Source organism: Protopterus annectens, chromosome 7.part0 (assembly GCF_019279795.1).
Source record: "Protopterus annectens isolate FY-2018-M chromosome 7.part0, PAN1.0, whole genome shotgun sequence".
NCBI lineage: Eukaryota > Metazoa > Chordata > Ceratodontiformes > Protopteridae > Protopterus > Protopterus annectens.
In genome coordinates this window covers 1,478,116,891-1,478,138,405 of record NC_056739.1, presented here as the reverse complement: position 1 = coordinate 1,478,138,405, position 21,515 = coordinate 1,478,116,891, and the positions used below count along the sequence as shown (strand labels likewise).

General features: G+C 45.5%; 1 protein-coding gene across 1 annotated transcript in view; it reads right to left on the bottom strand.

Moving 5' to 3' along the window:
* The window catches only part of PLXNB1 (plexin B1), a 3,809,096-nt gene that overhangs the window by 1,115,104 nt on the left and 2,672,477 nt on the right, over window positions 1-21,515 (bottom strand). Inside the window, exon 21 of the mRNA XM_044078026.1 lies at window positions 20,661-20,859. Coding sequence (XP_043933961.1) covers window positions 20,661-20,859 — 199 coding nt within the window. The remainder of the gene's footprint in view (window positions 1-20,660; window positions 20,860-21,515) is intronic.

The window sequence follows — 21,515 nt, the reverse complement described above, 5'->3', positions numbered from 1 at the left end:
CTTTTGAAAATCTGAGCTGCTACTGTTTCGTTCAGGGACCACTCGTGAGGGGAGAGAGAATAGTCCTGCTCAGTCCGTCTGCCAATACAATGGATTTTCCTGGAATGTGGGTCGCTACCAGGAAGCGGTTGGTAGCCACTGCCCATTCCCACACCCTCATGGCCTCTCTGCAAAGGGGGTAAGATCTGGTCCCTCCTTGTTTGTTTAGATACCAGACCACAGACATGTTGTTTGTGTGGATAGCGATAATGCCTTGAGGGAGAAAGTAGGGACAGAAGTACAGCCCTCATTTCCAACACATTGATATGGAGAAATGTTTCGTTTGGAAGCCAAGAACCCTGAACTGACCTGCCCAGACAATGCCCCCCACCCCGTCTGGGAGGCATCCGTTGTCAAGGTGGCCACCGGAGGGGGTATAACAAAAGGTCTTCCCTGATTCAGATTGGATGGCAGAAGCCACCAGTGGAGGTCCCGTTTGCACGTTTCTGTAATCAGTATGTGATGATTGAGGGGGAGATCCTGAAAAGACCACTGTGTCGATAACAGCCACTGAAGAATCCTCATGTGCAATCTTGCCAGAGGAACTAGGAGAACCGTGGCAGACATTGAACCTAAAAGTTGCAGGACCATCCTGGCTGGGGCTTTGGATCTTAGAAGCAGGGCTCGGACTTGACCTTGTAATGTTTGTATCCTTTCGGTAGGAAGGAAGATTCGCATTAATTTTGAGTCTATCTCTGCTCCATTGAATCTTATGCGCTGAGAAGGCAGCAAGACAGACTTTGACCAGTTGAACGTAATTCCCAGGGAAGCACCCAGGGAGATGGTGGCTTGTAGGTTCTCTAGTAGTAGATGCCTGGTGGTGGCAGTCAGGAGCCAGTCGTCCAGATAGGGAAACACTTGGAATCCGAGACTCCTCAGGTGAGCAGTCACTACTGCCAAACACTTGGTGAACACCCTGGGGGCTGTGGTGAGACCAAAGGGCAGTGCACAAAATTGGAAATGACTGTCTCCCAGGCTGAAGTGCAGATAACTCCTGGACGCCTGATGTATCGGTATGTGATAATAGGCGTCCTTGAGATCTATGGAGCACATCCAAACATCTTTCTCCAACAATGGGAGAATGGATTGTAAAGTGACCATTCGGAATTTGGACTTCATGACGGACTGGTTTAGTTTGCCGAGATCCAAAATGGGTCTCAGGTCCCCTGTCTTTTTTGGCACTAAAAAGAACCTTGAGTAATTTCCGGATCCGATCTGGTCTGTGGGGACCGGTTGGATGACTCTTTTTCTAGCAGCTTTGAAGCTTCTACGGCTGCAATTTCCCTTTGACTGGGTGGTGGGTCCGGGATTTTTTTGGACAGTGGGGGTGAGTGTGTGAAGGGAATGGTGTAACCTCCGGCAATAATCCGAAGCACCCATCTGTCCTGAGTAATAGACTCCCAGGCTTTTAGGTGCTTGGCAAAACGGCACCCGACTGGCTCCGGAGCAGCACAGCCGGGCAATCGCTCATGGAGTGTGGGAGGCTGAAGAGCCACGAAAGGACTCGCGGTCTCCAGTGTTGCGGGGGCCTCTGCCGCCTCTGGGACGGCGTCTCCCAGAAAAATTTCCCCGTCCTCTGCCTCTGGAAGGGAATCTTCCTGCTGTTGAGGAAAGAATTTCTGTGATTTGGAACCACATCTTCCCTCCTCTTTTAGCCTTGGGATAAGGCCGAAAGGGAGTGGAATAACATGCTCCTACGGCAGATAAAGTCTTTCCCTCTTGCTCACAGCGGGTAAGAGTGTCTTTTACCTTGGGTCCAAACAAAGAGGACCCATCAAAGGGAGCGTCGGCAAAGGAAGACTTGAAGGCCTCCGCGAAATGACACAAACGGAGCCAGGCTTGTCTCCGTAGAGCCACGCCTGTGCCTGCCGCTCTGCCCGCCCCTTCGGCCGCATATGAAATGAGCCTCATGGACGAGTTAGAAATCGAGGTGAGGATAGCCAACTGAGAGCTAACCGACTGGGCTAGCTGCTCAGGTAGGTTACCTGAGAGGGAGTCTGAGAGCTCCTTGACCAGATCCCTCTGTAGTCTGGTGAAATGTGCCAAATAATTCAGGGACCTCAGAGTAAAGGCCGCTGAAGTCAGGGTGCGCTTCCCGTGCGGTCCACGCTCCTAGACTCCTTACTAGGAGGATGGACGGACGTTGAAGCCTCTGCCACGTCCTGCTGGGTAGCAGATGCCACCACCATGGCATCTACAGCCACGCCTTTCATTAAGAACTCCTTCTCGGGTGGGGCAGACAAAAATTTGTTAGGGCGAGAAGGCACTGGTTCCACAGTATCTGGATGTTCCCACGCCCTCCGACAAACCAAATCCAGGAGCTCGTCGAAGGCGGAGACACCCAGGAGGCGGAGGGCTGAGCCCCGAAGGCCTTGAGGAACACCGACTCATCAGCGGAGGGGGGTTTGGAATTCCAGCCGCCTCGTTGCTTAAGGATCTCTAGAATGTCTGCAAATGAGACATCATCCGAGGACGACTTTGGGGACCCCTCCGCTTCATCAAGATCAGTGTCCGATGTAAGAGACTCATCGGGGGAGTCCACGTGCTTCCTCTTGCACGATCTCTTCCTTGGGGGCTCCTCCGAAGACAACTCCGAAAGACCCTCAGGAGGAGGGGAACCCCCAGTGGGGGTAACCTCAGGCCCCGGGGCTCCGCTGCCTAGAGACAGGGGAACTGCCAAAGACCCAGTCTCCATGCCCAGGGAAGGTGCCGGTAAAGCCATAGAGATGGCCGAAGAAGACTTGGCCAAGGCACTCCTCATAGCTCTGAAGGCCGGACCCCCAGAATCCTGGGAGGGTCCGGTCTCCGGAGTCATGATAGCAGACGGAAGTCCCGCGGCCGAAGCACCGAGAGGGAGGCTTGGAACCGACAGCATTGGTCCCGAAACGTCACCCCCCCGGGTCCGGCCGAAGAAGTCCGTGTGCTAAACTCGGACCCGAAGGCCGGGGTTGGAGTAAGGGTCGGAGCCGACCCTAGGATCTCCACTGGCTCCATCAGCACCTGCTCCGACGGAGCCGAAGCGGTCGGAGGAGGAATGGCAATGGAATGGGCTATCAGCTCCGAAGCCAAGTGGGTCGGAGCCGAAACAAATTTCTGAAAGACTGGGGACTGGAACAGTCTTTGGAGCACCCTGTCTATGTCCGAATCTGACATCCTTGATGACCTGGAAGAGACCGAATGGGTCCGAGTAGGCCTCTCCAACGGCTCCAAGGGACTAGGGGACGGCTCGAATCGACTCGACAATTATCGGCGCCGAAGAAGTGTCCAAACCAATTTCCATCGGTGCGAAGAGGGCTTGGCGCCGAGGAGGAAGTGTCTGAGCGGACAACCTTCATCGGCTCTGAGATCAGTGGAGCCGATGAAGGTGACCCGCCTCTCGATGCCCCAGCCGTCGGCTCCGAACCCAGAGGAGTCGAGGCTGGAGGCATCGAGGCAGACCGTTCCGCCCTCGGCTCCGAAGTCCGTGGAGCCGAAGGAGAAGCCTGCCTATGTCTTTTGGCGGTCGGTTCCGACGGACTGGTCGGAGCAGACGCCCTTTTCTTTTTAGCAGGAGAAGGAGAGGAAGCTAATGCCTCTTCAAATGAGGGTTTAATAAGGCCTTTCAAAATAAGTTTATTTTTCCTCTCTTGGAGGACCCTCGAGGAAAACGCGTGACACACGCTGCAGGACTCCTTGAAATGTTTGGCGCCCAAACAATACACACAGAGAGAGTGGTCATCTGTGATTGACATTTTAAAACTGCACTTAGTGCACTTCTTAAAGCCTGAAGGCCTAGGAGCCTGAGACATTATGGCAACAAATTTAGTAACTCTATCACAGAAAAACACTTACTTTTCCTTTTTTTTTTTTTTTTTTTTTTTTTACACAAAGACTGTCACAACAACAGAAAAATTAACTAAAGGGATCCAAGAACCCTTAAGGACTTGAAAGACAATTGACTCACACGGAAAGGCCCTTCAATTCAAAGGGGCCTCTAGTCAGAACAAACACGCAACCACCACACAAATTTTCCACAAAAAATAACCACTCATACACAAAAAGTACGATATAGCTGTTAAAACAGCTTTTTGTTGAAGAATTAGGAAATTCCTGACAGAAAAAGTTAGTGAAAAACACTACTTAGCTCAGCCAGCTCGAGACCACGTCTTTGCTAGTTAGCGGCAAACGATATCTGGGGGACTGGTAGTGGTGCATCCTGGGATATAGTAAGCTCAGCCAATAAGAGACTTTGCTCTTTGGCATAAGCGTGCCGAGTCGGAGCCGAGGGATCGGCTCCGAACCATCAGTCAGAATGTAGGCGAGATAGGATCACATAACATCTTGTTTTTTGGGGGGGATTTAGAATAAGATGGTTATTGGTGAGCTAGTGTTATATCGAACTGAAAGAGCTTTGTGTAATTATGTGGAGATGTGAGAGAAAATCAGAAGTTGTGATGATTGTGCAGTCATCAGCATATTGCATGAGAGAAGAGTTAGAACAAGACATGTAGAGGTGGTTAGTGAAGATGTTACACAATAGGGGCCCAAGAATTGACCCTTGGGGTACTCAACTCTTAATGGGGAGAAAGGAAGACAGTGAGGAGAGCCATTTAACAGATAGCTTGTAGGAGAGAGAGCTAGAAAACCAGGAGATGGATGAACAGGAAAGACTGAGGCAAGTTTACAGAGAAGTATGAGATGTGAGACTGTGTGAAATGCTTTAGAAAGATCAAGACAGACATTGGAAATGAGTTTATCATCATCTCTGGCGAGAGAGAGTGTGCAAGAGAGATAAGGGCAGAGGTAGTGCTATCATAAGGACGGAAGTCATATTGGGTGGGAGTGAGTATGTTTTCTTGGAGCAAGAAGTTCATGAGTTGCTTATAGACACATTTTTCGAGTATTTTGGAGAGTGGGGACAGTATTGCTATGAACTGGTAGTTAGTTCAGCAGTTACTTCCCTTGTGAATTGGTATGGTAAAAAAATTGTTTCCAAAGTGACGGCATAGTAGATTCATGCAACGAACAATTGAGGATGGAAAAGGGGTGAGCTATGGATATGGCAGCTTAGTTTAAGGAAGAATGGAGGCAGGTTGCCCACAGATGGACAGCAAAACTTAAGCATGAGGAGTTTTTTTTTTTTTTAATGTAGCTAGTGGGAACTGGCTTCAGAGAGAAGGAATTGCTTTGATTAGAAAGGTTGGGGAGGTCAAGGAGATTAGAAGAGTTAGACTTCTGGATAATATTACTGATAGAGTCAAAGAAATAGAAGTTCAGCTGGGTGGCAGTTTCTAGGGGGATTAGGTGCTGTGGGGTTGCCTGGTAGGAGAATGCAGTTAATAGTGTTCCAGAATTTTTTTTTGGTTGGAGTCAGGGGGGTTGTCTGTGGTTTTAAATAGAAGTTTTTCTTGCCAATATAGACCTGATTTTTGATGAGGTTACGAAGTTCTTTAAGTTTGTGATGGAAGGAGGATTTAGTCTTAGTTCCAAGCTTCCATCTCTTTTGAGCATAAATGAGCGAGTGGCTTGGGATAGCTAGGGAGAATAAACAGATTTAACTCTAATCTTCCTAAGAGATGCCAGAGAATGGAGAATGTTAGAAAAATGGTTATACATTTTTCTACTGCATCATCTAGAGGAGGTAGGTATGTCAGAAAGGACCAGTTGATGGAGAAGACAGTATTGTTAAATGTGCCAGGGTGGAAGTTAGACAGGCAACAACATTCTCTAAATGTGTGCAGCCTAGGAAGGTAGAGAGGGAATCCTTGTATACAGATGGGTAAGTGGTCACTAATGGAATCAGGTAGAGATTTTGGGTGGTGGAACAGTTTAGGATTAGAAAGTGGGATCCAGTCAATGATGAAACTGGCATTTGTTGGTTTATTAAAGTGGGTTGGAGAGGAGACCAGTTGAGAGAAGCCATGTAGAGGTTGATGTAGGAACTAGGAGAGTTAGAGGTTAAAGATAGCCAGTTAATGTTAATATATTCTAGAACAGTGGCTTCACTGAGAACATTGTGATAAAACAGGAGACAATCGGTTATAATATTGGAACATTGTTACCAGGGGGGGGTATATATAAATGCAGCTATTGTTAATGTTTTATGGTTATTTAGTTTGCAGTTGGCTAAGAGTTCAGCAAAATGAAACAGGAGGAAGGCTGGTTACAGGGTACAGATTAAGGTGTTCAGAGTTGTTTGTTGTGTCTTTCGGATTTTCCCGGTTAGGGGTTGCCACAGCGGAACTCCAGTCCGCTGACTGGCAGTAGATTTTTACGTGCCGAGTTGCCAGCTCTGACGCACAACCTCCACGCAGAAGACGCTCCAGCTGAGAATCGAACCGGACAGCGTCTTGCTGTGAGGCAACAATGCTACCGCAGCACCAAGGTGTTCAGAGTACAGTGTGGCAACTCCTCCATCTTTCTTGTTGGGTCTGTCCAGGTGAAGGATGTTGCACCCAGGGGAGAATAAGACTGCAACAGAGTGCACAAAAAAAAAAAAAAAAAAAAAAAAAATGTAAGTAGCTGTAAGAAGTGGCTGAGAAAGCAGTAGCTTGCCTTGTACAATTAAAAGGGAACAGAGAGAAAGAAAAGGAAGAAACAAGAGGGAAGGGAAAGTCAGGTACAAAAACACTTAAAAAGCACAGGGTAAGAGGCAGAACCCAAGTCTGACCAAGAATATTAAGGGAAGGAGAATAGTAGCCAGGTATATGATCAAGTATAAGAGTAAAAAGAGTACAGCTAGCACCTAGGGACAGAAGGATAAAAGAAAAGAGTGGGCCCTCAAAGATTAAATAGAAACAGTCACGGAGGGTAGAAAAAAACTCCAGAAAATATAGATGGGGGAAAGATCAAATATGTAGCAGCAGAAAGTAACAGGAGGGAGAGAGCAAAAATCGGGCTTGTTAATGTGCGAGTAACCTTACAAAATCAGAAAGTTAGTAGAATAATATCTTAATGAAATTTTTTAGAACTGCAGAGCCAAACTGTCATTTTTTTTTTTTTTTTTTTTTTTTTTTAAAACAGGGAAGTTGGAGCTTCTTGGTAGCCATAGTTGTCACTGGTAATCTGTTCTGTTCAGTAATGGACACGGGTTTAAAACCTATAAAAAACAGTGGGAGAAAGAAGAGATGAGTAGGTGAGACTGACTATGAAACCATTAAACTAAGTGAAGAGAAAGGCTTATAAGGACAGAGGGTTAATGGATAAGTAAGAAAAGGATCAACATAAAAGTTAGGAACGGGGTAACGTATATAAGCTAGAAGGAATGGAGGAGGACTGTGAGACAGGTAAAACAAATATTACAAATGTATCATTTTTAGCAGCAAAGAAAAAAAATAAAAGTAATCAAAGTACAAAAGTACTGATAAACAAAGCAGTACAACTGGTGTCTAGTAAAATATCCAATAACAAGTCCATACAAATATTTAGCAGATCAGTTTATCAAATAAAACTGACTAGAGGATCAAACCCTTACAGAGAGAACATAATACAGATGACAAAAAAGCTGCAGCACTCAAGTAGATAAGAAGGCAAACTAAAAAAAAATATGAAAGTGCTGATGCAACAGAAAGTTAGCTGTAACCAGAATAAATCACTGTGGAATATCAAATCCTACTGGATAACTAATAAAAGCAGAAATACAATGGTGGTGCAGCTTACTCTTAAAATAACCACCAAATGTGTGATAAATGTACAAAAAATGGCAATCACTGGGACCTAGACAGAAGAGCAGTGAAATCTGAAGTGTAGAAAGATGGCACACAATGCCAATAGTGAAAGTTTAAATGATGAAAGGCATTATGGAACTGAAGAAAGTAAAACTAATGTTTTGCAAATATGAAAGTCAACAAGTGATCATAACTTTTAGTTATGTACTTACCATAACTTTAGATGTATGGGATCCATCTCGCCTACATTCTCTACAGATGGGTTCGAAGCCGATCCTCGGCTCCGACTCGGCACGCTATACAATAGAACGCAGTCTCTTACTGGCTGTTACCTCATATCCCAGGATGCACCACTACTGCTTCCCCAGATCTTGTTTGTCCGCACACATAGACTGTTGTTATAACATTGTCAGGTGTTTCAAGAGAGGAAACAGTTGAACTCGGACCGTCCGGTCTCTTCTGGTCTCCAAGGCAGGGGGAAGGACGGTGGGTTATTAGGAATGTAGGCGAGATGGATCCTATACATCTAAAGTTATGGTAAGTACATAACTAAAAGGTGTAATGTGATCCTATCTCGCCTACATTCTCTACAGATGGGACAGCGTCTCTAGCACCTAATTCCTGGGTGGCTCACTGGAAAACGGTCCGGAGAACCGTGGAACCGAAGGAAGCTCGACCCCTAGATGCCACATCCAATTTGTAGTGAGAAATAAATGTATGTAAAGAAGACCACGTAGCAGCTGCACAGATGTCATTAATAGAGAGCTTGGAATGAAAGGCTGCCGAAGTGGCCATAGCCCTGGTAGAATGAGCTTTCACTGGAACTGTAAGCTCTTTATTTGAAATGCGATAAATATGACTGATACAGTCTCTGATCCACTTGGCAATAGTGACTTTCATGACGGCTTTGCCCAACTTACTGTCCGAAAAGGACACAAACAATTGATCTGATTTTCGTGCTTGGTGTGTCCTATCCAAATAGAAATGTAATTGTCTGTGCACATCTAAGCTGTGAAAGGTATACTCAGCTCTGTTTGAATACTTAGGGAAAAAAAACGGTAATTCCAGGGATTGTTGTAAACAAAAGTAAGAACAAACCTTTGGTATAAAGGATGGGTTTGGTCTAAGAGATACTCTATCCTTGTGAAATACCAGGTATGGTGGTTTGACACATAAGGCTTGAAGTTCTGAAACTCGCCTGGCTGATGTAATAGCTACTAGAAGGGCAGTCTTCCAAGAAAGAAATTTTAAGTCACAGGTTGCTGCCGGCTCAAAGGGAGGTGCTGTTAACGCACCTAAGACTACGTTAAGATCCCACGGTGGTGCGGGATGAGATATAGGGGGCCGTAGAAGCCAAGCTCCTTTAATAAAAGCCTTGCACAACTTGTTGCTCATTAAAGGTGGTTCTACGCTCTCGTGAAAATTGGAAATGGCCGCCAATTGAACTTTGATGGTAGACACCGAACAACCCTGGTTGAACAGGGAAGTTAAAAACTTCAGAACCTCTGACACCGAGGCTGTCATAGGGTCTAATCCTCGGGGTTGGGCCCAAATAGCAAACCTCTTCCATTTATTGCTATACATCTTTTTAGTAGAAGTCTTGTGGGCCGAGGACAAAATATGCATGACTTCAGGGTCGAAAGAATGGCTCCTAACTATGGTCGGAAGAGGAATAGCCAAGCTGCTAGCTTCAATGAATGGAGGGACTGATGGAGCTGTCCTGACTGATGCGTCAAGAGGTCCGGAACTTGGTCCAGGAACCAGGGACCCTCCAATGCATACTTGTGAAGAAAGGGGAACCAGACTTGACGAGGCCAGTATGGAGCGATTAAAATAATTTTGCTTTCCAAGCGAATCGCCTTCTGAATCACCTTGGGGAGAAGAGGAACCGGTGGAAAAGCGTATAGCAGACCGGGGGGCCAAGTTTGGACCAGAGCATCCTTGGAGATCTCCCCCGGAACTGGAGTGAGAGAGAAGAACTGCTGGCATTTTACGTTGAGGGGAGTTGCGAAAAGATCGCAACATGGAGCTCCCCATCTCGTGAAAATCTGTGTTACCACTCTGTCGTTCAAGGACCATTCGTGAGGGGAGAGAATAGTCCTGCTCAGTCTGTCGGCTATCACACTGGATCTCCCCGGAATGTGTGTTGCCACTAGAAAACGTTTGGTAGCAATCGCCCAATCCCATACCTTCATGGCGCCTCTGCAAAGGGGGCAAGACCTGGTCCCTCCTTGCTTGTTCAAGTACCAGACTACTGACATGTTGTCGGACTGAATGGCAATCGTACCCTGGGGGAGGTGATCGTGCAATGCTTGCAACGTTAACAGCACCGCCCTCATTTCCAGGATACTGATATGGAGAAGACTCTCGTCGGGGTGCCACGTGCCTTGGACCGACCTGTCCAGATAATGTCCCCCCCCACCCTGTCTGGGAGGCATCCGTAGTCAACTTGGCCGAGGGGGATGGGGGAACGAAGGGTCGCCCCTGATCCAGGTTGGAGGAAAGAAGCCACCAACGAAGATCCTGTTTGCACGTCTCTGTGATCAATATGTGGTGACTGAGGGGGAGGTCTTGATAAGACCACTGAGCTGAGAGGAGCCACTGGAGTATACTCATATGCAACCTTGCCAATGGGACGAGAAGAATGGTGGCTGACATGGAACCTAACAGCTGCAGGACCATTCTCGCTGGAGTGCGACGTCTGAGGAGTAGCGCCCGCACCTGAGACTGCAATGTTGCTATCCTTTCCGCAGGAAGACAGACTCGCATCTGCCTTGAGTCTATTTCTGCACCAATAAACAGAATACGCTGTGATGGCAGCAATACGGATTTTGTCCAATTGAAGGTGATTCCTAAGGAGTTGCCTAGGGAGATAGTGGCTGCTAGAGTTTTGAAGAGTAGATGCCTGGAGGTGGCAGTTAGGAGCCAGTCATCTAGGTATGGAAACACCTGGAATCCTAGACTTCTCAGGTGAGCAGTCACCACTGCCAAACATTTGGTGAACACCCTGGGGGCTGTGGTGAGACCAAAGGGCAGTGCACGGAACTGGAAATGACAGTCTCCTAGGCTGAAGCGCAAGTGTCTCCTTGACGCCTGATCCATCAGAATGTGATAATAGGTGTCTGAGATCTATGGAGCACATCCAAACACCTTTCTCCAAAAGCGGGAGAATGGATTGCAAGGTGACCATCCGGAATTTGGACTTTTTCACTGATCGGTTTAACTTGCTGAGATCCAAAATGGGCCTCAAGTCCCCGGTCTTCTTTGGTACTGAAAAGAATCTTGAGTAAGTCCCTGATCCGGCCTGATCTGCAGGGACAGGTTGGATGACTCCTTTTTGAAGCAGCTTCGATATTACGCTGGCTGCCAGATCCCGTTGACTGGGTGGTGGGTCCGGGATTTTTCGGGATGGTGGGGGGGGTTGAAAGAAGGGAATAGTGTAACCTCCGGCGATGATTCGGAGCACCCATTGGTCCTGAGTGATACTTTCCCAGGCCTTTAGGTGCCTCGAAAAATGACCCCCGACTGGCTCCGGAGCTGCACAGCCGGGCACTCCTTCAGGGATGCTGGAAGGAGGAGGAGCCACGAAAGGACTCGCGGTCTCCAGTGTTGCGGGGGCCTCCGCCGCCTCTGGGACAGCATCTCCCTGAAAAATTTCCCCCTCCTCTGCCTCTAGAAGGGGAATCGCTCTGCTGCGACGAGTAAGGCTTTTGAGACTTACGGAACCACATTTTCCCTCCTCTTCGAGCCTTGGGATAAGGTCTGAAGGGAGTGGAAAACAGACCCCTCTGGCAGTTAAAGTCTTACCCTCCTGTTCGCAGTGAGTCAAAGCGTCCTTTACCTTGGGTCCAAACAGAGGACCCATCGAAGGGGGCGTCGGCAAAGGAAGACTTAAATGCCTCCGCAAAGTGACACAGGCGTAGCCAGGCTTGTCTCCGTAGAGCAACACCTGTTCCCGCCGCTCTGCTCCCTCCTTCGGCTGCATACGAAATGAGCCTCATGGACGAGTTGGATAACGAGGACAGGGTAGCCAGCTGGGAGTTAACCGTCTGGGCTAACTGCTCAGGTAAGTTACCGGAGAGGGTATCCGAAAACTCCTTGACCAGATCCCTCTGCAGTCTCGTGAAATGCGTCAAGTAGTTCAGAGACCTTAATGTAAAGGTGCTGAAGTAAGGGTGCGCTTCCCGTACCAATCCATGCTCCTAGACTCCTTATTAGGAGGATGGACGGACGTTGAAGCCTCTGCCACATCTTGCTGGGTGGCAGATGCCACCACCAAGGCATCTACAGCCACACCTTTGGAAAGAAAGTCCTTATCAAGGGGTACCGAAAGGAATTTATTGGGGCGAGCTGGCACCGGTTCAACAGAGTCCGGGTGTTCCCACGCCCTTTGAGAGATCAAATCCAGAAGCTCATCGAAGGGCGGAGACACCCAGGAGGTGGAGGGATGTGCCCCGAAGGCCTTGAAGAAAACAGACTCCTCAGCAGAAGGGGGTTTGGACTGCCAGTCACCCCGTTGCTTAAGGATCTCAAAGATGTCCGCAAAGGATACATCATCTGAAGACGACTTGGTGGACCCTTCCGCATCATCGAGGTCGGTATCCGAGGTGAGAAACTCATCAGGGGAGTCTACGTGCTTCCTCTTGCACTGTTTCTTCCTCGGAGGTTCCTCCGAAGACGTTTCGGAGGGACCTCCAGGAAGAAGGGAACCCCCGATGGGGGTAACCTCAGGCCCACGAGCTCCACTGTCGTGAGACAGGGGGATTGCAAAGGAGCCAGTCTCCGTGCCAAGGGAAGGCGGTGGTGAGACAGTAGAAGTGGCCAGAGAGGATTTGGCCAAGGCACTCCTCATGGCCTTGAAGGCGGGACCCCCAGAGTCCTGGGATGGTTCAACCCCCAAGGCCACAACAGCAGCCGGAACTCCCGCCGACGCACCGAGGGGCTCGGAACCGAAAGGATCGGTCCCGAAGCGTCCCTCCCGGGGCCGACAGAGGAGGTCCGCGTACCAAACCCGACCCGAAGGGCGGGGTTGGAGTTAGGGTCAGAACTGACCAGACAACCTCCACCGGCTCCACCAACACCGACTCGAACGGTGCCAAAGCTGTTGGAGGAGGAACAGAGATAGCGGGGTGGGAAATCGGCTCCGGAGCCGACTGGGCTGGAGCAGAGACCAACTTTCGAAAGACCGGAGACTGAAAAAGCCTTTGAAGCACCCTGTCTACATCCGAATCAGACATCCTCGACGACTGAGAAGAGATCGACCGGGTCCGAGTCGACTTCTCCGCCGGCTCCGAAAGACTGGGGGACCGGCTCCGAATGGTTTCGAGAAGTTTCGGCGCCGAGGGAGATTCCACTACCACTGCAATTTCCCTCGGAGCCGATGGGGACTTCGGCACCGAAGGGGAAGAGTCTGAGCGGGCAACCTTCATCGGCTCCGAAGGCAGTGGAGCCGATGGAGATGACTCGCCTCGACGCCCGAGCTCGACTCAAGCCAGAGGAGTCGAGGCTGGAGACATCGAGGCAGACCGTTCCGCCCTCGGCTCCGAAGTCCGTGGAGCCGATGGAAAAGCCTGCCTTAACTTTTTAGCTGCCGGCTCCGACAGGCTGGTCGGAGCTGAAGATTTGTTCTTCCTCGAAGGGAAAGAAGAAGAAGATAGGGCTTCCTCAAAGGAAGGGGTAATAAGCCCTTTCAAAATCAATTTATTTTTCCTCTCTTGGAGCACGCGAGAGGAAAAAGCGTGGCAAACGCTACAGGATTCCTGGAGGTGCTTCGGGCCCAAACAGTAAACACACAAGGAATGATCTTCCGTAATGGACATTTTATAGTTGCACTTAGAACATTTTTTGAAACCCGATGGTCTATGTTCATTCGACATCGTAAAGACACAGTAACTTCAAAAGTACACAAAACTACAACTCTAACAGAAAGAGCGCGGGATAGGGCAAGGCCCCTCTGACAACGAAAACACTTGCCCAAAAAATACAATTTCACCACAAAAATCGCCTAAAACACAATCACACACAACAAGCAGCTGTTAAAACAGCTTTTGTAGAAATTTTGACAGAAAAATTTGTCACAAGAAGTACTTAGCTCAGCCAAGTCCGAGACCACGTCTACGCTGTAGAAGCGGCAAACAAGATCTGGGGAAGCAGTAGTGGTGCATCCTGGGATATGAGGTAACTCAGCCAATAAGAGACTGCGTTCTATTGTATAGCGTGCAGAGTCGGAGCCAAGGATCGGCTCCGAACCCATCTGTAGAGAATGTAGGCGAGATAGGATCACATTACATCTGGAGTTAAATGGATCAGATTGCAGCTGACTGCACCAATAAAACAATGTAAGCAGCTGTAAAGACATGGCTGAGAAAGCAGTCACAGTCATTATCTGAGCTGCAGTATCCCAGTGGCATACAATAAATTCTATGGACTGAGTTGGGATCAATTTGCTCATTTCCATATTTACAGTAATCCCACAGCCGTGAAGTAACTGGAGTAAAAAGTCCTTTTGTTGAATCAATAGATCCCTAGATGAAGAGGTTAGGAGCCGATCGCCCAAGTATAGGAAAACCTGGAATCCCTTGCAGTCTGAGGTAGGCTGCCACTACTACCATGGATTTGGTGAACACTCAGGGGGGCTGTGTTGAGTCCAAAGGGTAGAAGCTCAGCCTTGAAAATGATTGGTCCCCAGCCTGAAATGGAGTAATCTCCTGGAGTGCCTGTTTTACATGAAAGTAGGCATCTTGGAGATGTACTGAGCACATCCAGTCATCCTTCCTGATTAGAGGTAAAATGGACTGAACTATGACTGTCTGGAATTTGGTCTGGTCATAAAATGATTTAAACGACTTAGGTCATTATACACCTCAGCAAAGTGAGGGGGAACAGAGGCTGAGGAAATACTCAGAAAGGGGCAAGGAGCACTGGAACCAAGTAAGGAAAATATAAAGCAGAGAGGTGGGTAAAGGGGATAAGAGAGCAACAGAACTCTTATGTCAACAACAGTAGTCTTTAAATCAAATACTAAGAATTATTAAGATAATGGTAACGAAATATACACAGGGAGGTATGTCAGAAAATCACCAGAGATAGATATGCAGCACAGGTGAAAGGTTATAAAGAATGGTCTGGACTGCAAAGGGTTAGAAAACGGAAAAATATTTGCTTCAGTATCAAGAGCCGTGGTGGTGCACCGGTTAGAGTTGTCACCTCACAGCAAGAGGTTCTCTGGTTCAATTCTCAGCTGGGGCATTTTCTGTGTGGAGTCTGCATATTCACCCTATGGTCAAGTGAATTTTAAAGACATGCAGGTAGCTGAGAGAGTGTGAGGGTGTGTGCCTTCTGTGAAGGTTGGGAGCTGGGCTGGCAACTCGACACTGTAAAAACTCTACTGCCAATCAATCTGCAGACCGGTGATCAGCTGTGGTGACCCCTAACCAGGAAAAGCAGAGAGAGATGTCCAGAATAGGCCTTTGGTCTCGTCTTTTTTGGAAGTATAAAGAACCTGGTGTAGACTCCAGATCCTCTGTGGTCTGGTGGGATCTGTTGGATGGCCCTTTACTCGACAGATTTTCAACCTCTGCTGTTGCAGATTCCATCTGATGGGGTGGCACAAAGGGAATCCTGTTATTTATTTGAGGCAGGCAGAGAAATGGAACTGTGTATCCTCTTGTTACTGTTGTCAACACCCAAGAGTCTGAAGTGATGGCCCAAGTTTGAGGGTGTAGGGATAAGTGCCCAACTGCTTCCAGAGTACGTCAGTTAGGCAACCCTTCAGGAGTGCTGAAAGGATTTCTCTTAGAAAGGGGTGTGAAATTCTTGGTTTTGCAGATTGCCTCTACCCCTAGGATGACGTCCATTAAAACTGCCCCCTCTGCCACGGTGGGGAGGTTGGTTATTCTGGGAAGTGGCTTGGTTAAAACCCTGTGATTTTATTTTGAACCACATCATCTTTCCTCATTACCGATTCCTTAGGAAGGCTCTTCGAGGAGTAGAGAAGTGGATTCCCATGGTAGATAGGTCTTACCATCTTGTTCACTTCTGGTGAGTGTTTCCTTGACTTTTGGTCCAAACAAGGTGGGACGATCAACGGTGGCTATAATGAAGGATGTCTTGAAGTTTTCTACAAAAATTACACAACCACATCCAGGCCTGGCAGCATACAGCTATGCTGGTACCTACTGTCCTAACCGTTCCATCAACTACATTTGAAAGCAGGCATATAAAATAAGAGAGGCAATTTAAGTTGCATAGCAGGGATTCCACAATCTTCTGGATATCCAGTGGTAAATTACCTGAAAAGGAATTGCTGATCTTCTCGGTCAGTTCTCTTTTGGAAATGAGTAATGTGGGCAAGACAGTTCAGTGCTCTTAAGAAAAGGGTTGCTAAAGCACAAGTCCATTTTCTAAATCTGTCTGGAGCCCTGAAGTCCCTAGTAGGGGGTGGACAGACTTACTCTCTTTGGAGAGCTCTTTCTTCAGGGCTGCCGCTATGATTATAGCATCAACAGGGGGACCTTTACTCCAGTGAGATCTATCTTTGGGTGTGGCCAAAATCTTAGTCTGTTTTTTGGGGGATTGGCTCTACTGTATCAGGCCGCTTCCAGGACCTCTGCGCCACCAAATCAATGAGGGTGTCAGAAGGGGGACCACAGAGGCAGTAGCAGAGCCAACTTCAAAAACCTTCAGGAACACAGATTCTTCCAGGGAAGGTGCATTGGTAGACATTCCCCCTTATGTTTTATCAATTCTAGAAGTTTGCCACAAGAGAAGTCTCAAAAAGTGGATCTTGTGGAACCCTCCTTTTCATCCAATCCATGTAACAGATTCCAGTGATTAAACTAAATGCTTCCATTTGCAAGTCTGTTTTCTATGGATCTCTCATTTGGGAACCTATGGTAATGTGTCTGAGTCAGACTGGGAGCTCAGTGATAGAACACCCCTGAGGGCTTTAGCAAGTGACTGCCCCTGTTGACAAGAAGTAGCAGAGTCTGAAGCAGTATAAGTAAGAGGTCAGGCTAGACCCCAAATAAGGAGGTGGCACTGCTTCTCTCTGTCTGGACAGAACCTGCTGGTAGGACTTGAATGTGGCAGTGGAAATTAAAATTGAGGGGGAACAGAAACAGGTCTTGAGGTCTCTACCTACCCTAGCTCCAATTCGGACATCACAGGCAAGCTGCTGAAAGTTGATGTTCCAATAGTTACAGAGTCTGTCTCCTCAAGCACCGATCCCAATGCTTCAGTTCTGACTTGTCTGATCCGAAAAGGTAGGAGTCAAGAAAGACTGGGGATAGTCAGGGCTGAAGTAGAAGCCACTATCAGTACTGATGTAGGTGCTCCGGTGGTGTTCAGATCCGAAGGTTGAACCTGCAAAAAAGAGTTGTCATTGGCATTGTTCTCAGCTCGATCTGAGGATACAGAGCTAAAAGGACCCTCCCAAAGTGTATCTATGTTCAAAGGAGCCTCCATATCATTGTCAGTATCGGCTTCAGTAAGGATCCTTGAAGGATGGTTAGATCTAGAGGGAGAAGCAATCAAGGAAGCTGTACTCTGATGCTGGAGTACTGGTAAATGGAGTTGAGGATAAATTGGTTCCAGAAGGGCAGCATTAGAGAAACTGAATGTATCTGTGTAGGCTCAGGTGCTACATCCACAGAAACTGCGGGTCTTTCGTTTTGAGAGCTTCTTCCCTTTTCAAGGTTGATGGGTAAGTCAAGAACACTGATTTGCTTAACTTAGTACAAGACAACCCTTCAAATCAGATTGTGCCTTCCACTTAGAAAGACTCTGTGACCAAAAGAAGCACTGACTTTGTAGTCAGTTTCTAAATGTGCTGCTCCCACACAGTAAGCTCAAAGGGAGTGGCAGCCTTGTGGAGGTATCTTATGGCTACATTTTGAACATTTTTTGAAGCTTTTGTCAGTCATGCTGATGAAAAAAAAAAAAAAAAGAATTAAGCACATGCACACATGCATGTATGTACGTGCGCAAACACACGCACACCTTAAGATTCAAAAAAATTTGTAAATGGTGACAAATACAGCAACTACTCTATGAAAAACTAAACTATGACAAGGATATTGCATACAAAACAATGACTTTTCTTAGACTCAGGAAATATCCTAATAAGAATTTTTTTTAATTATAAATATAAAAATTAAAAACAATGGATACAGAAGGAAAAGAATGCACACGTTACAGCTCAGAAAGAAATATACAGGTAAATCTCTCAACAAAATGCCAAAAGGACTTATCCTATTGATAAGATCAGAGCCCTGTGACCGTTCAAGTTCAGGTGGCAAATGAGATTGGAGGTATTTTGAGGGCAGAAGGAGAATTATGGGTAGGGGAAGATTTAGAGACCTGGATCCAAAGGTTTAAAGGTGCCTAGGCCAGATGAGAGTCCCATCCACTGAATTACATGAAAATGGACAACATCAGATTAAAAGTTTCTATTAAGAATGATGTCACACAAAACAGTTTTAAATATGTCCAGTGTTCTTTTACAACTGACAGAAGGTAAAGAATTTCCACTATACAAAAGTCCAAATATCAAAGCAACCAATGTGCCACACACCACACCAATGTTAAAAAATAAAAAAATAGCTTCACACAATTTAACCAGTTAAACTTCCATAAAATAAGTCCAACCAATAATAAAACGATGCTCAACAGTATGAATATTTTCCAAATAGTAAAAAGATAAAATTGTAATCCAAGTATACGTATTGGGAGACAACCACGGCAGTCTTCAAGCGTAACACAAGCTATAAAATCCACAGAGTGCTCATCCGATATGCATATTTATAAAACAAATAAAATTTATTATAAGAAACGCACAAACAATAAGCGCTTTCGCCGTAGCTTCATCAGACTGTTAAATTTCAAATCTATCAATTACCTTTATAAACTACAATTAATGACGTTTTACAAACTAATTAACTACATCAGATAATTTTAAAGCAATACTGCAAGAAAATACAATACTGTCAGATTCAATCGCTAACAGAAAGCGAACTACTATTTTATACTTGACTAAGTCATATCAAAGTTATATTATCTACTTCTATACATCCTATTATTTATATAGATTAAAAAATCACATTAGTTCTATACCATTATATATAGATAAGCTAGTGCATATAAAAATATAACAAATACGTATATTAACATTAAAAAATTACATATATTAACATTAAAAAATGAATACATATATTTTAGGCCATTTACAATATCAATTTTCTTACTAGCCCTCATATAAGTATATGCTATGTTAAAATCAACTGAATTTCTACCCAAAAGCTTGACATTAACGTTTAAAAACTACCTTTCATACTGCACAAATTGTATCATTTAAATAAAACATGTTGACAGTTTCCATAACTTCTAGACATAGAAATTTACAAGGGTGTAAACAGCAGCCTAAGGATCATGACAGAAAACAAATGCCTACCTCAAGACTGCAGAAGTACTGTCAGCTGCAGTAAAAAGCCCCAATTACTACTCATGTTTCTTCTATATCCTCATCATCCTTTACATTTCCCTACCCCTCTTTACCTTGCATCTATTCCTCCAATAACTACTACCATCTCATCTTTCCATCATTCAGCACCTTTCACCTTTTTTACTCCATTCCCACAACTTTACTGCAAATATTGTAAATACTATAACTTTACCAATTCTATACAACTAGCATTATAATTTTCTGTAGTACCCACTTACTGTTATTATCTTGTGCATCCAATTTAACTACACATGCCACAACATCCTATGCCTTTTTTGTTGTTGTTGGTATATGGTTTACTACTCATATACTCATTTTAACTATGTATACTACATTATCCTGTTCCATTCACTTGTCAAAATGATGTCAAATCTTCACTGCTTCCCAACTATGCTGTTCTATTTGTTGATTGTGCTGTTTCATTTGCTGGGATTTTTTCCCTTACTTACTGGGCTCAACCTTTCGGACGAGTGTCTTGCCTAGGTTAACAAATGAAAATAAAACAAATCCCACATTTTTCCTAGCAGCATATGATATTATCTATTCCAAGTAACTTATCATTTACTTTATTTTAATTATTTACTTGCATTTGTTTACCACAATAGTCCACTAGGGCAAGGTTAGTCCATTTTCAATAGAGGCCCAGAGAGAAAAGCTCCAAACATAGTATAGCTCTTACACAGTACAAATGAAAAATCAAATGAGACAAACATTATACATAAATATAGAATCATATGAAACAAACATAACACATACAGTATAAAGGACAATACATGTGTGCAGCAAAGTACAAATTTAATAAAGCAACATACAGTGTATGCCTAAGAAATGATAATATTAGAACATACAATACTAGTCCTTAGAGAGGTAGATCATGGCTCAATAACAATGCCATTGAGCAGTAGGGTCCAGCTGGTGACAGGAAAAGCTTAGTGAGATAGAAGAGCTTGGTGCGGAATCTATCCTAGATACAAGATGGTACTAGCTAGATAGTTTTTTAACATATTCTAACAAACCACAAATAATATATGCACAGTCATTCCCAGAAAGAACATACTTCTAAAGACCAACATGAAGACACTTCCTAGCAGGTTCTAAAATTAGTAAAATGATCAAAAATGCCTAGAAGAGGATGTTTATTAGATTATGCATGGCAGCCAGCAGACATCAGTAATAACTATCCTAAAAATCTCTCATCATAAACAAAAACCCTAACATGGGAAGTCTACATCAACAGACAGTAGTGGATAATTCCTAAATCTTCAAATCAGAACTGAGGAAATCACAGATATGGGTTTGTACCAATGCAGTTCTGAAGCACATAAAGCTTATTTTTCAACAACCAGTTTACTAACACCATACATTTTGGACAGTTACAGCTGCATGCACAGCATCAAAGTAGGAGCATCTAAGTAGACTGTGTAATTTAAAGGTCTACAGCCTACATCACAAAGTATTTAAGTCTTTCATCTCACCTGCTGAATGCCACACAAGGTATTTTCAGGACAGCTAGCTTCTGGAACAATCCTGCGCTGTCTCTTCAAACTAATAAATCCTCTTTGGACCACAGAACGTCTCTGCCTCCTTTGCTCTATTGGAGAAACCGTTACCAAGATCTTTGGTATTTGCACCACATCCAGGTTTTGCCCATATACTCTGATCACACGACCACCACTGGGAAGCAGAAACAGACAAAAAGGCCACAATGAAAGTGATGAAAGCTGCAACCTTATTCCAAGACTTGGCTAACTATATAAATGCACCAATAAAGACAGATATTAATACATATTATTAGGTATTCATTTTAACTTATGCAAACTACTTTCTCACTCCTTTGCAAACTATACAATTATTCTGTAAGTAACTGTGATTAGATTACACTAGCAAACAAATTTACCCCATCTCTATGGAGCACAAGGGATAAAGCCCTGATTGCAAACCACATGTTCAGAGTTCAAGTAGAGTCTTAGTTGATGGAACAGCCAGAAAGCGGAGGATAGGAAATGAGTAGCTACATTTTAAGAGGTGGTGGCAGTGGTTCCCAACAGGCACTTCTGCCTCTCCAGTGCTAAGGATGAAGGTCCAGAGCACAAAAGGCAAGTGTCAGTACCTGGAAAAAAGTGTGATATGGCTACCCAAAGCCAGCGATGATGGTCAAATTCTTCACATCAGCAATTAGCAATCACTGTGGTGACTGTACACATATCACCAGGAGAAGGTTTAAGACCCCCCCCCCCCACATCCTAGATAATATGAATTGTCTGAAGACCCTAAATCTTGCAGTTCTCAGGCCACAGACAATCAAGGCAGACCCAAACCCCAGGAAGCAA